This window comes from Xiphophorus hellerii, chromosome 9 (genome assembly GCF_003331165.1).
Source record: "Xiphophorus hellerii strain 12219 chromosome 9, Xiphophorus_hellerii-4.1, whole genome shotgun sequence".
Taxonomy (NCBI): domain Eukaryota; kingdom Metazoa; phylum Chordata; class Actinopteri; order Cyprinodontiformes; family Poeciliidae; genus Xiphophorus; species Xiphophorus hellerii.
In genome coordinates, this window is record NC_045680.1 from 14,691,372 (window position 1) to 14,706,252 (window position 14,881).

A 14,881-nucleotide genomic window follows, 5' to 3' on the forward strand; every position below is an offset into this window, starting at 1 on the left:
ATTTGACTGGTTTATTTGTCTATTGGTGCCTTCATGCTCACCTGAAATAGTGTTCTCATTAGGTTCCTGTTAAGTGACATTATCCCTCCTTGCTGCGTGACATTTTAGATGCCTGTGTGGTGTCTTCACTGGCCTTTTCAGCCTGACAGCAAATTCTTTTGTCTGACCTTCCTTTAGCAGAGCTCAGTAATGCTCTATATTCTTTAAATGCACTTTAAGAGGAAAATGTAATTGTATTTTGCTGGTATGTTGAATTACTAGCTGATGACACTGTCTATTATTTATCCTTGGTACCCTTTATGCTTGGACTGTAACATCAGGATGTCATGAAGTGTGGTGCGGGTTGGTGGTGAGGCAGACGCAGCGGACCCAGGTATGATGAATTTGCGGATTTAATGATGGAAACCAGTCAAAACAACGGACAGCAGGCACAGGGAAACACTGACGACACTGAAGCTAACATAGACGAAACATTGACGAGGACCCGACGAGGAACAAGGAACACAGGTGGAGTTAAATACACGGGAGGGTAATCACAGAACGAGACACACCTGGGAACAATCAAGGGGAGGACAGGACAACGAAGAGACTCAAGGACACAAAAAAACTCTAAATGAACACAGAAAACACAGATCCTGACAGTACCCCCCCCTCAAGGGCGGCTACCAGACGCCCAAAAAAAAAAACCACAACAAGGGTGGGCGGAGGGGCGCCGGATGGGGGGCCAGAGTCCAGAAAAAACAAAAACACAACAAGGGTGGGCGGAGGGGCGCTGGACGGGGGGCCAGAGTCCAGAAAAACAAAAAACTACCCACCATCGTGGGCGGAAACACAAGAAGGGCCAAGAGTCCATAAACAAACAAAAAACTACCCACAGGGTGGGCGGAGGCAAAGGAGGCAGGAACCACGGAGGTGGTCCGGCGGTCGTCCGCGGCGGCGGGAACCACGGAGGCGGTCCGGCGGCCGTCCGCGGCGCTGGAGGCGGGAACCACGGAGGCGGTCCGGCGGCCGTCCGCGGCGCTGGAGGCGGGAACCACGGAGGCGGTCCGGCGGCCGTCCGCGGCGCTGGAGGCGGGAACCACGGAGGCGGTCCGGCGGCCGTCTGTGGCGGCGGGAACCACGGAGGCGGTCCAGCGGCCGTCCGCGGCGCTGGAGGCGGCGATGATGAGTCCCGGGGGCCGCCCACAGACGGCGACGACGAGCCCCCCGAGGCAGGGTCTCTGGTGGAGCACAGGGGGTCTCAGTGGGAACGCCGGGAGTCTGAGTCGGAACACTGGGAGTCTTATGAGGAACGCAGGGGGTCTTGGTCGTCGGGGTCTCGGAAGGAACGTAGAGGGTCTCGGGAGTCGGTGTCTCGGAGGGAACGTAGAGGGTCTCGGGAGTCGGGGTCTCGGAAGGAACGCAGAGGGTCAGGGTCTCAGGAGGAACGCTGGGGGTCTCGGTCTCAGGAGGAACACTGGGGGTCTCGGTCTCAGGAGGAACACAGAAGGTCAGGGTCGGAACGCAGGGAGTCTCTGAAGGAACGCAGGGAGTCTGAGTCGGAACGCAGGGAGTCTCGGAAGGAACGCTGGGGGTCTGGGTCTCGGAAGGAACACTGGGAGTCAGGGTCTCAGGAGGAACGCTGGAGGTCAGGGTCTCAGGAGGAACGCTGGAGGTCAGGGTCTCAGGAGGAACGCTGGAGGTCAGGGTCTCAGGAGGAACACTGGGAGTCTCGGTAGGAACACAGGGAGTCTCTGGAGGAACACAGGGAGTCTGAGTCGGAGCGCTGGGGGTCTGGGTCTCGGAAGGAACGCCGGCTGGAACGCCGGCTGATTCGGCCTCGGGTGCGCCGGCTGGAACGCCGGCTGATTCGGCCTCGGGTGCGCCGGCTGGAACGCCGGCTGACTCGGCCTCGGGTGCGCCGGAGCGAAGCCTTGGAACCGGCCGCGGAGGCGAGCCGCAGCGAAGCCTTGGAACCGGCCGCGGAGGCGAGCCGCAGCGAAGCCTTGGAACCGGCCGCGGAGGCGAGCCGCAGCGAAGCCTTGGAACCGGCCGCGGAGGCGAGCCGCAGCGAAGCCTTGGAACCGGCCGCGGAGGCGAGCCGCAGCGAAGCCTTGGAACCGGCCGCGGGGGCGAGCCGCAGCGAAGCCTTGGAACCGGCCGCGGGGGCGAGCCGCAGCGAAGCCTTGGAAACGGCTGCGGAGGTGAGCCGGAGCGAAGCCTGGGAAACGGCTGCGGGTCCGGAAAGCGACGAGGGGCCGGGTGCACCGGCGGCTCACGTCGTTGTCTCCGAGCGGGCAGCGGAGGTGGCGGCTCCGGAAAGCGACGAGGGGCCGGGTGCACCGGCGGCTCACGTCGCTGTCTCCGATATGGCAGCGGAGGTGACGGATCCGGAAGGCGACGAGGGGCCGGGTCCACCGGCGGCTCACGTCGCTGTCTCCGGGCTGACCGTGGAGGTGGCGGCTCCGGAAAGCGACGAGGGACCGGGTCTGCCGGCGGCTCACGTCGCTGTCTCCGAGCGGGCAGCGGAGGTGGCGGCTCCGGAAAGCGACGAGGGGCCGGCTCCACCGGCGGCTCAGGTCGCTGGCTTCCCGGACGGAGGTATCGACGGGGGCCATATCCGGGGGGTGCCAACACCAGTCTTGTCCCCCGGAATAGCTCCCGCTGCAGGTCGGCGAGGGCTTCAGCCAGCTCCCTGTCCTCCCTGCCGGACCTCCGCCTCGGGCCGCTCTGCCCTTTAGGAGGTAACCTCCTGAATGCTGGGTCCATGTTAGCCGCCTCACCGATCGGTATGGTCGGGTCCTTCTGTCATGAAGTGTGGTGCGGGTTGGTGGTGAGGCAGACGCAGCGGACCCAGGTATGATGAATTTGCGGATTTAATGATGGAAACCAGTCAAAACAACGGACAGCAGGCACAGGGAAACACTGACGACACTGAAGCTAACATAGACGAAACATTGACGAGGACCCGACGAGGAACAAGGAACACAGGTGGAGTTAAATACACGGGAGGGTAATCACAGAACGAGACACACCTGGGAACAATCAAGGGGAGGACAGGACAACGAAGAGACTCAAGGACACAAAAAAACTCTAAATGAACACAGAAAACACAGATCCTGACACAGGATGTTGAGTATGAGCAAAATAGCGTTTGATATTATTAGATGTTTCATTTTGATTAACCAAACAAAGCTACTGTAAAATAATAAATGAACATCTTTTTATGAGGCAGAGGGAAGACGACAGGGAGGCAATAAATGGTCGTCCAAACTGATTACTTGTGCCAAATCAGCCATGTGTCGTGCTTCCCCCAGCAGATTAAAATCTGCCAGATTCTGTGGCCAACCTTCACCTTCCCCGTCTCTGACAGAGAGGAGGTGCCAAGGTCCAGACGGGCTGAGTGTTTCATATTTGCCGTAGTAACGAGTGCGAGAACGGCCCTTTACAGAGTGTTTCAGCTTGTATTTATGTATTCTTGACTCCTCATGGAGATGATATGTAATTCTTTTCATCAAATCTATCAAGTTTGTATTTTATTTTCTCAGAGGCTCTTTTAAAGTCTTACAAAGAAATTCAATGCAGCAACTTAAAGAGGGAAAAATAGAGATAATTTATCCATTAGCCTCTGTGTTCTGATGCTTTGATTGGATTGTTTATGCTGCTGAGATGTTTAATTCTCATTTTAGGCACAAAGCCTAGTTAAGTTTCATTTAAGTTTAATTTCCTGTTTTATTTTGAAAAGTTATTCTAATTGTCGTCTACTAATTCTATACATACATGTATATACTGTATATATATATATATACAGTATATATATGTATATATATATTTCACTTTTTGACACTTTGATACAATGCAACCACTTACCTTAATGTATTACATGCTGGAGTAACGCAAAGTAGGATTATTTGTGAAGTGGAAGGAAGTAATTTGTGTTTTTATTGTTTCCAAATAAAAATTCAAATAGTATACCCTGCAGAAATGATTTGATGACCCTCTAAATAATCCATTGCAGTTGTTTTTTTGAAGTGGTCTGTTATGTGAACAGAGTCAACCTGTGTGTAATTCAGTGGAAATACAGTGATAATGTTGTGGTGTTGTTTAAATAAAACCAAGTAAAACAAGTGAAAAATTAAATGCCAGAGTTTTCACGTGGCAGCAGAACAAACTCTTTGAGTAAAATAAACAAAGACAAAAGCTGAACAATTTGATGTGACGATCACACCTGAGGAAGAGAGAGACCGCAGGTGTGATCCTCATGAAGATGTTTCTATTTCTGCATGTGCATCGACAACGATGAGCTATTTTAATCTTTTTCTCATCTTCTTTCGTTCTTTTCTCCTTCCCTTTTTATTCTTCTAATTAAAACAGATGACGTTCTTATTCTGCTAGAACTAAAGATGAGACTAATTCTCACTGCTATATCCTAGAAATGTAATTGGTTTTGTGGTGCTTTGTTATATGATTAAATGTGAAATCTCTGTAGGGAAAATTAGTGTGCATAAAGAGGGCACTTAAGCACTGTTGTGTACATAAATCCTGGATAATAATCATTTTGTACAATCTACTGATCAGTTATCTTCAATTACCAGACTGTTTACAATGTAGCTTGGATACTGTGGTGATTGCAAATAGGACAAATGAACTATTATGATTGTGTATTTACTCAGGTAACATCCGCTTATCTGCATCAGTGGCTTAATATTGCTCTTCTATAACTATTGAACTAACATTTGACCTTTGACGGCAAACTCCTATACAGGACAAAAACAAGCCACTTTTTCAGTTTTGAGAATGGCATGTAATGCCAAGTTCAAACTCAGCAAGTGGAATCTGAAACAGTTAATTTCCTAAACAAAATTTGGCCGGAAAAGTAAGAAAATGTCTGCTTACTGGATTTTCCTACTTCATGCCATTATTATGCTTGTTTATTTCCCTTTATCCAGTCCCACATGTAATTAAAATGCATTTCTGGATCTAGCAGTATAGCTGAGTTTCTATATTGTTCTCATGGAAAACATGACAAATATTCTCTGAAAATGCCAAACAGTTTGTGGTACAGGCATTTTAGCGCTTTCGGTTAGTCAGCGAACTGATTTGTATTAAATGATATTAGGAAAACACACCATATCCAATACCACATGTCGAGATAGTGCTTTGACTTGTGATAATCAAATATTAACATTCTTACTTAGCATATTGTTATTGCAGTCCTGACAGGGTTTTTTTGTTGTTGTTTTTTTGTGCAAGATTGATATTATTTACAGTGATACTGAAATAGTGATAAATATGCAATATATTTTACAGAGATTATGATACCTGTGATCCCTAATTTAATTGTAAGATTCAAATCATTGACCAGCATTATTCAGGAAAACACCACTTCTAATTTTAAATGCAAGCTTTGCTAAAGTCTTAGGTTTTTAAGAGGCTCAGTTTGGAGATTCCTTGGCTTCAATGCCCTTCTACTTGATTTCATAACTATCTTTCTCCATTTATCTTTGTTTTTCAGTCTGCATGCAAGCTCAAGTGCAAAATGGGAAAAGCAGTAGGGAAAAAAGTCACAGAGAAGGTATAATTGGAAAGGGGTTTGACAAAAAAGTGAAGGAAGGGAGAGATAACCAGAGGGAGGTTAAGGGATAGAAGGCAACATCAGAGAATTTGGCGAAAACAGAGACAGGAGGGCAGACTAATGAGGGAGCAGGGGCTCAGATCACCAGACAATGTTTTCTTTAGCCATCACTCTGAGAGCTAAAGGCCACAGAGGTGCATCTGAAGAGCAGGACAGACAACACAAGATCAACAAAGCAAAAATATAACTTTGAATGGACTTTTGTTTTTTTTTATCTGCATGGCAGTTAAAAAAAATCCTATATTTGTGTGATGTGTTTGTCCAGAAACATGATGCCTCTCCAGCTTAGGGGTATCCTGCCCACCCATGATGGAGCTATTCTTTGTTCTCCTCCTAAACAGCAGTTGTCACCGCCATCCTCCCACACACAAGAACACAGGCAAAAGTCCCCTCCTCCCTTCACTTCCCCCCCCAAAAACAAAAAACACTTGTTTTCTGTGGTCTTGGCTTTGCTGCAGAACCTTACATCATCTCCTCCGATATCTAAGCACTGCAGCCGTCCTCCAACAATATGGGTGTTTACGTGTGTGTCTGTAGCTCCACACAGCTTATAAAGCATAAAAATTGTGGTATTCATGTGTCAATCCTGTTGTGTGTCTGTCTTCTGTTTGTGTGTGTGTGTGTGTGTTTCTTTAGGATCCTGGCTGCAGCAGGGGCTCATATGAACATCTCAGTGGATCTGAGGACGCTGAGGGCTGTGAGAGTACTGCGACCCCTCAAACTGGTCTCAGGCATACCAAGTGAGTGTCATATATTTTTCAGTATTTGTTCAATATTTTTCCTTTTTAATTTATTGTGTTGAATACATAAACTTTTCTAACAAAAAAGTAATTGTAGACTAAAAAATATATCCTCATGCACCTATTTTTATCAGGGTTTGAAAGTTGTTTTGTTCCAGTTTTTGTTGTGTCAGTTTTCTTTAGACATATTTAAGTCACATTTTCATACCTGTATACATAAACTAAAAACATAAATTATGGGAAATTTACCCTTTACCAAATTTGAAGCTTTTACAAATTGACAGATAGTTTCGTTAACATGCATATTTCCTTTCAACATTTCCATATTTTGTTTTGTTACAACCTCACATTTTATTTGTTCTTCAATAGATTTTTATATGAAATACCAACACAGTGCAGTACATGATTAAGAAATGGAGGAAAAGCAATTTGTGGTTTTAAAGATTCTTTATGAATAAAAATCAGAAAATTGTTGCACTTGTCTGAGTCAATACTTTGTGGCGACTATTAGTCCACATCATCATTTTTGCCCATCTGTTTTTGCAAATCCCTCAAGCTCAGTCGGATTGGATGAAGAGAATCTGGGAACAGCGACTGTTCTTTTTGCTACAGATTATCAATTGATTTGACTAGGCCATCCATAAATGAATGTGCTTTGATCTAAACTATGCAGACAGAGGTCTATTGTAACTCTGTCTGCATGTTTATTGTCATTCTGTTGGAAGGTAAACTACTGACTGGTTTCTTCTGAAGTATTCCTGCATCCCCACAACATGCCGCTGCCACCACCATGTTTCACTGTGGTATATTTCAGGTGGTGTACAGGGTTTTGTGTATTGGCCAGATCTCCCTGTCCATTATGTCAGGTTAAGTGAACAAAATGTCTTGGCAGTTTTTCAGTTTTCGGAAATGATTTCCAGTTTTAGATGATGGTTTGAACAGATGTTCAAAACTGGAGATTTTGTTTTATAACTTAATAATATTTTAAACTTTTCCACAACTTTGTTCCTGACCTGTTTGGTTTGCTCTGCTGTTTTGATAAGTTACACACAGATGTAATTTAAGCCAGCTGCTTGCACTTCATCTCATTTAGGGATATCAGAATACTGGTCAAGCAAATCAACTTAAGATTTTTATTGAAGTTAAATATTGAAAAATGTCAGCTTTGCACATCACCATGATGAACCACATTTTGTTGGTCTACATAACATAAAATCCCAATGAGATTCGTTGAAGTTTTTGTAACGTGACAACATATTTATGGATATTCTTGCTAAGCATGCTTATGTAAATGCAATAATAGTTCTTTGGGTTTTTTTACATTTGAACTTTGTTCACTGTATTTTGTCTGTTTGTAAAGTGCACTTATCTTCTGTTTCTTGAATTTTTATTAATAAAATAACTACCCGTGTACAAAAAAATTCATACAATCGTAAAATATTATTTTTTATTTTCAAATCTACATTTCAAATTAACATTCTCCTCTAAGAGCAAACCAAAGATTTTCCATCAGATCTTTTGTTTCTACAGCTGCTCATAGGTTGCAACCTTTACTCAACCGGTTAATGTTCACTTTTATCTCCAGGTCTGCAGATTGTCCTGAAGTCCATAATGAAGGCCATGGTACCTCTTCTGCAGATCGGTCTGTTGCTGTTCTTTGCCATCCTCATGTTCGCAATCATCGGCCTGGAGTTTTACAGCGGAAAACTGCACAAGACTTGCACACCACAGCCAGGAATACTGGGTACTCTGGACACATGCTGGTTTATTTGATATTGAACAGATATGGTGTGTGCATTCTCCACTATGCTTCAAACAGGGCGGTGCAGAGACCTTTGGAGGGACAGCGGCTCAAAGTTAAAAAAGGGCACATTGAACAAGACCTTACAACAACATAGCAACAACCCATATTAATCAAGAATCTAATTGGATCCTACTATGTCATTGCCATCATGCGGGGACAATGCAAAGCAAATGTATATTTTCCCCAACAGGTATAAAGTTGCTGTTTTTGTTGATGACAGTCCTGGAGGGCTGAGTTGATCTGAGACTGTAGCTGTTAAACAGACCATTGGAGAGAAGGTTGCTGGTTATGAAGTTATGAAATAAGCAAATTTGCTGCCATTTTACTAATTAAACCCTAATAATATATATTTAACAACAACTTGGCTCCAGACTGATTTATAGGCTCAAAGCCAGACTAGTTTATTTTTGCTAAATTATTATATTTAGCTAAATATTATTGCTGAGGGGCACACGCAGGCCTTCTGATATACAGATAAAAAGAATTTAAAAAATAATTTAAAAAATTTTTTTGAAAAAAAAAACTCAAAAAGGGCACTGGGGGCATCAAGGATAAAAGGGGCAGGGGCTCAAGCCTCCTTCGCACCCCCCTCTGCATGTGCCTGGCTTCAAAGATGGTAGGCACCATCTTTAGGTAGGAGATGTTTGTGTCAATAAGTTGTATCTGGTTTTCTCAGATACAGACAAGTGTATGACACCGTCTTGTTGTTATGATGAAACAAATTAATATGTTGAAGGAAATTTAAAGTTTTGTATTATGCATGCATATAAAGAGATGAAAGAGCTGAACTTTTTCTATCTTCAAGCCTAGTCTCAGATCTTAAAAGAAGACCTGAGCTCCGTCTGTAGCTGTTTTTTGTGTTATTATTCAAGTATCTCTGGCTGTGCAGGTTTGAGCAACTCAATAGGCAGCTTCTCTACTGTGATGTCATATCCAGAAAAGCAGAAGGACACATAGCGTGTAAGGCTGCACCTGGAGACTCCACCGAGCCAAAATGGCCTTTATAAACAAAACGAACAACGCAGTGCAGCACAATGAGTTATTGTTCAGTTCATAGCTGTTATTAACCTCCAAGCTGCCCCCAATTTCACTTGAGCTGAATGGACAGCTACAGAAAAAAAATAGACTGAAGTGAATATTTTCTGTCACTGAATTGACAGACACTGGTTATCCGTGCTTATAATGTAAAGCCTTTTTCATATAACGTGCTGCGGTTTAAAGGCCGTGAGATGTGAAACACTTTTATTTTCTTTGTAAAAGTTGTCAGTTTACTGCAGGGCATCATTTACGGGACAAAAAGATAACTCTTCAGCATCTGACTTTGTCCTTTCTGTTCAGAAAATGAGACAGTGGACTCTTCTGAGTACATCTTCCCGTGTGGCGTGCGTCAATGTCCAGCCAAGTACGCCTGCTCAGAGACCTGGATTGGACCTAATGACGGCATCACCCAGTTTGACAACATCCTGTTTGCAGTCCTCACTGTCTTCCAATGCATCACCATGGAGGGATGGACCACTGTGCTCTACAATGTAAGGTCACATGTCTGCCTCTCATGATACTATTTTTCTAGCTTCAAATTCTTTGAGGATTCTTACAAGGTGGATCCATGAAATCCGATTCACAGGGAAGTAAAGGCTTTACCGCATGAATAGGTACTGAATGATTATCTGAACCCTGCATTTTTATCAGTCTCTAATAATCTGATGCTAATATATTTTATGTTTTATTTCAGAATGAAAAAAGAACTGCTTGCAAATTAACTAAATAAAAAGGTTTCCTTGATTTTCATTGCTTTGTACTGGCTCGGCACTCACCTCCTTCCGTATTTGAATATTTATAAATATACAGAGATATGCAAAATTACTAGCTCTAGTAGTTTGTATATCTGCAGTGGAGTGTGTGTTCTCTTCAGAGAAAGGCAAGAAGGTTGTAAATTTACCATGAGACTCTGAAAGCTGTGAAGAGAATTTGCCTTTGTTTTAAAAATGTCCTAAAATGTGGAGAATTTTAGGAAGTTGCTTAACTAAACCTTAGTAGCTCACACTTTTTTTCTGAGAACTGCAATTTTAAATATACTTTTACATTTAATTTATCTATAATATGTAAGGTGACAGCTTGGGACATTTATTATTTTACGCATTTTCATATCAAAATAGGTTAAAAAGACAAAGAGGAAAGGTTGAGCAGAAACCTATTTGTTTTCAGTTTTTGCATGCAGAGACTAAGGAAAGAAACATTTCCCTGCCCTCACTTAAAATGACTGTTCAATAGCTACTAACTACGTACCGTTGGGATTGTTTTGTACTTGATGGAGTTTTGATCTTATTTTGATATTTCAGACCAATGATGCTTTGGGTCCCACCTGGAACTGGCTTTACTTCATCCCTCTCATCATCATCGGCTCCTTCTTCGTCCTGAACCTGGTGCTAGGAGTCCTCTCTGGGTAGATCCTACTTCACACCAAGAAATCAAAGAAATTAACTGAGTGCCTTCACTTCTATGACTTCGGTTGTGTTTATTCCTTAATCAGTAGCCAGAAGTCAGACTGCAAGACAGAGCCACCCAGTTTGGAGAAAATAGAACAACTTTAACATCTTAAAAACATGAAATCTTTAAAGAAAAATTTAAAGAGCGATAAACAATCCTTTTGCTTTTATCGCCTCCTTTAACTTTCTTCCTGTCCTGCATTTGGTTGAGCAGTAAGAGGGGCTTATTGAACAGAACAATACAACAACAGTGGGTTTATTTGTTTCAAGGCTGCAAAGGTTTCTTACCCTCAACAATTATTGTTTTGGTTATTTCAGAGAATTTGCCAAAGAGAGGGAGAGAGTGGAAAATCGTAGAGCTTTTATGAAGCTGAGACGCCAGCAGCAGATTGAAAGAGAGCTGAACGGATACCGCGCTTGGATTGACCGAGCTGGTGGGTCTAGTCCAAGTTATGGAAATGCTTCTTCAACAACGATGGGACCATTAATAAATATTTTTTTATGATTAATCCTGTCCTCTGTAGACTATTTTATGCAGCATGTCGACTTTTTTTGTTTTGCTGTATCCGAGTTGGAGATGTGGTTAGAAATGATGTGAGGCTGTCTCTGTCATCAGAGTCAAGATTCTCATTTCTGATTCAATATTTTATTTTCTTTCCAGAGGAAGTTATGCTTGCAGAGGAGAACAGAAATCCAGGACCTTCTGCACTTGATGGTGAGTTAGCAGGGATGTTTTTTTATTCAGTTTTGCTGCGCACAATAAATCTTAAGATTTAGTTATTCCCCACAAGATTTAATTTAAATAGCTGCTCATGCATCAGTTGTTAATCATAGGCTGGTTTACATTCTTGGTAATCAAACTGTATAGCTTAAGATTTAGGGGTAGAGGTTAGGTGATTCCTTTCTGTTGTGCAGATTGAAAAATCAAGTGATATTTGCAGCTAGAGTGAATAATTTGATCATAAATGATGTCTTGTCGTTCCGTTTGCATCAACCATCCATACTTTCAGTCATCTCTGAAAACAGCTTGATGAAACTAAGAGGAGTCACTCAATTTATTTATCTGACAAAGTGGGTCAAGTAATGACTTTATTATGATATTTCTTTTTGGACCTAATGTATTGTGTCTAAGCACAAAGCCTCACAGAGCAGGAAGCATCAACAACTATTCCATTTAAAGAGATATGTTATTGAGCAAATTACAAGATCCTCCCTGATCCTGTAACTGGTCTCTGTTGTGGTTTTGCTTCTTTGCGAATGTCTTACAAAAATCTTCACATATGTGTATAATCTGATGTTTTAAATTGCCAATTTGTGACCCTTCACTTCAATACAAGATTGATACAAATTTAGCCTCCCAGTACAGGCATAGTTGATCCTGATGGAAACTTTATTTTTAATTATTATAGACAAATTGAAGTGTTCTAAATAATAATAATAATAATACATAGTATTTGTCTTTAAATAACCACTTTTTTAGCAATCTTTTGCAAGGACAACATCCATCCAGTTCCAAAGATAGTGACATAAATCCTGTTTTTATTGCTCTGCACTAGCAATTTTTTTTTTGCTTTTTGTTTATTTTTTCATCAGACAAATATTTATTTTCATATGGCAAACCTGCAAAACCCTTAAGTTTTAGCTCCATGCATATATTTCCAAAAAACAATCTGACTAATTTATTTAATTAAACTTCTACATTGTTGCAAAAGTAAATAATTACTTTTTTGTTAAAATCCCTGGTTCAATCTATCAACCAGCAGATAGATAACTCATTCTCCGACCCTCTTAACTCTACAGTAATCTTTTTTTATTTATGGGACCTGAAGGGATTTATTAGATATTGACTGACTGGAATCTCCCAAAGCCCTTCGGGAGCAGAGTAGGAGTTGTGTCAGGCGTCGACCACTAGAATCTTCTGCACAGCAAAACCTTCACAGCCAATTTCCTACAGCCACACAGAAATCCACTGTAACTGCTACAAAGAACTCTATCTATGCAACCTGGTCACTACGACGCTGTAAAGTAAAAAAATAAAAAACAACTGAAGTTTAAATCTGTTGTGCACATTGAAACTGTCTTCGGTGGCGATGGAAATAAATGTGGATGCTCTGATAGCTTTGATTATAAAGAAAGGTGGCACTTTGCTGTTGCCTTAGCAACCGCTGGTCTGAAAAGGCAGCAGCCTGGATGTGTGTTTGTGTTGACAAGCCTGAATCTTCCTGCCCTTAGCAAACACCGCTATGTGGGAAACGGCAGCAGGATTTTTGCGTATGTTTGTGTTTGATCAGCGGCATATTAGAAAGACCTCGAGCAAATATTGACTGCAAGTAGATCCAGAGGTAGCAGGAAGGTGTTAGTCGCGATTTGATAAGATGAGAGGTAATCGTATACACATTTGTCAGTAAGAAGCTTTAGCGTTTGTGTCCTGCTTGGCTTGCCACTATGTAAACACTGACTAAAAAAAGAAAAGGCATACACAGTTAAGTTATCTGGAACCACTGCTTTCCTCCTGACAGATATTTTAGGATTTCGCTGAAAGGAAGGTGATTAGCCCATTGCTTTAAAATTAGATGATCATTTTTGTCTCATTTAGCAGCAACATTAATGAGCTACATATTCCCATTAGCATGTGGGGCTCTGGGCCATTTTATTTGCTTTGTTGTTCAGTAATCTGATTTCTTGCCTTGTTCAGAGATTGTTACATGTTTTACACATGAAGGTGGGCTAACAAAAGACAGTTTTGTTGCAATGGATTTAAAAAATAAATTGAACAAATATTCCTCACAACCAAGAGCTCAAAATGATTTAACCTTTAAGCTTGTTGTTTCACCTACAATATGTTGGTTTAAATGTTGAACAACCTGCCACTGGACCCTTTTATATCTTTAGTGCTGAAGCGAGCAACCACCATAAAGAGGAGAGGGATGGATGTGCATCAGGGCCAGTCAGGGGAGGAACATTATGGAGATATCTCTTCTGTGGGTGAGTCTATATAATCTGAAATATTTGCACTTTAACTGGAAGTTAAACTCCATTCGACTTGAACTTCGCAGGGGTTTAAAATGGATTTGTCACTGTTGTTAGCACCATGCTGTGTAAGTGCTGCTAGACCACAGCTTTTCTCTGCATCTACCCACTGTCCCTCCTGTAAGGCATGCCCATGGCCAGAGCCAGCGTTCGGAGTGCAAAGCGAGGTCCAACAGCCTATTTTCGACGTAAAGAGCGTCTCCTGCGGATTTCCATTCGCCGCGTGGTGAAGACACACACTTTCTACTGGACAGTGCTCGGCCTTGTGGCTCTCAACACGCTGTGTGTCGCCATTGTGCACCACAACCAGCCCTTCTGGCTGTCCAATTTTCTTTGTAAGTTCAGCAAAACTACACAATGTGAGGAAAATGTCTATTAGCAACATTGGAAGTAGTTAATATGTGTTTCTGTTTTCAAAGACTATGCAGAGTTCCTGTTCCTCGCTCTGTTCCTGACAGAGATGTTCCTGAAGATGTACAGCTTGGGACCACGTCTCTACTTTCATTCCTCATTTAACTGCTTTGACTGCAGTGTTAGTGCCTTTTTCATATGTAGTTCACACAGTTAAGATGCTGTGGTTTAAATAAAAATGCTAATTTTTATAAATCTGTTCACATTTTTTGCATACTGTAGGTAATCATTGGCAGTATCTTTGAGGTGCTGTGGGGATTCTTCAGACCAGGAACTTCATTTGGTATCAGTGTCCTTCGCGCTCTCCGCCTGCTTAGGATCTTCAAAATCACCAAGTTAGTCATCAGCTCTTTTTACTTTTTTCCCATTTATAGGCTTCCTTCACACTGGTCAAAGGACATTAAAATCAGTCCAAACTTGAATTGCAAGATTTTGAAGAGGTTTTCTGGGGTTTATCAAGAGCTGTTTAAATTTGCATCAGGACTGACTCTACTCATGCCAAGGGGGAAAAAATCTCATCATGCACACTCACGGTTCCAACTAACATAATTTATACTAACATTTTTTTTATTAATGATAATCAAAAGGAAGTTGTACAGTGACTTTATATGTTTACCTCTAAAGTGTGTTGCCATGTTTTTTGCATGCATGCATTACTTGTGGTAATAAATTAATTGAATTAAAATTAAAATCAAGGCTTCTTGTAAACAACAAAAAAGGCTTTAAGAAGTTTCTTCCCCATAGATAGAGTTGTGCAGTGACAATTTTGATTAGATTTAGTTAGTACATTTAATTT

The 14,881-nt window shown here is 42.3% G+C and overlaps 1 protein-coding gene across 8 annotated transcripts in view; it reads left to right on the forward strand.

The window, feature by feature from the left end:
• cacna1ea (calcium channel, voltage-dependent, R type, alpha 1E subunit a) overlaps nucleotides 1-14,881 on the forward strand; it is a 108,052-nt gene that overhangs the window by 63,095 nt on the left and 30,076 nt on the right. For all 8 annotated transcript variants that reach the window (XR_004340368.1, XR_004340367.1, XM_032571223.1 and 5 more), the window contains 10 exons: nucleotides 6,251-6,354; nucleotides 7,940-8,098; nucleotides 9,497-9,687; nucleotides 10,498-10,601; nucleotides 10,963-11,078; nucleotides 11,306-11,359; nucleotides 13,537-13,629; nucleotides 13,800-14,009; nucleotides 14,094-14,206; nucleotides 14,308-14,420. Coding sequence is in view for 6 of the 8 variants with exons in the window: in XM_032571223.1 (XP_032427114.1) it covers nucleotides 6,251-6,354; nucleotides 7,940-8,098; nucleotides 9,497-9,687; nucleotides 10,498-10,601; nucleotides 10,963-11,078; nucleotides 11,306-11,359; nucleotides 13,537-13,629; nucleotides 13,800-14,009; nucleotides 14,094-14,206; nucleotides 14,308-14,420 (1,257 nt within the window). In the remaining 2 variants the exon portion in view is untranslated. The remainder of the gene's footprint in view (nucleotides 1-6,250; nucleotides 6,355-7,939; nucleotides 8,099-9,496; nucleotides 9,688-10,497; nucleotides 10,602-10,962; nucleotides 11,079-11,305; nucleotides 11,360-13,536; nucleotides 13,630-13,799; nucleotides 14,010-14,093; nucleotides 14,207-14,307; nucleotides 14,421-14,881) is intronic.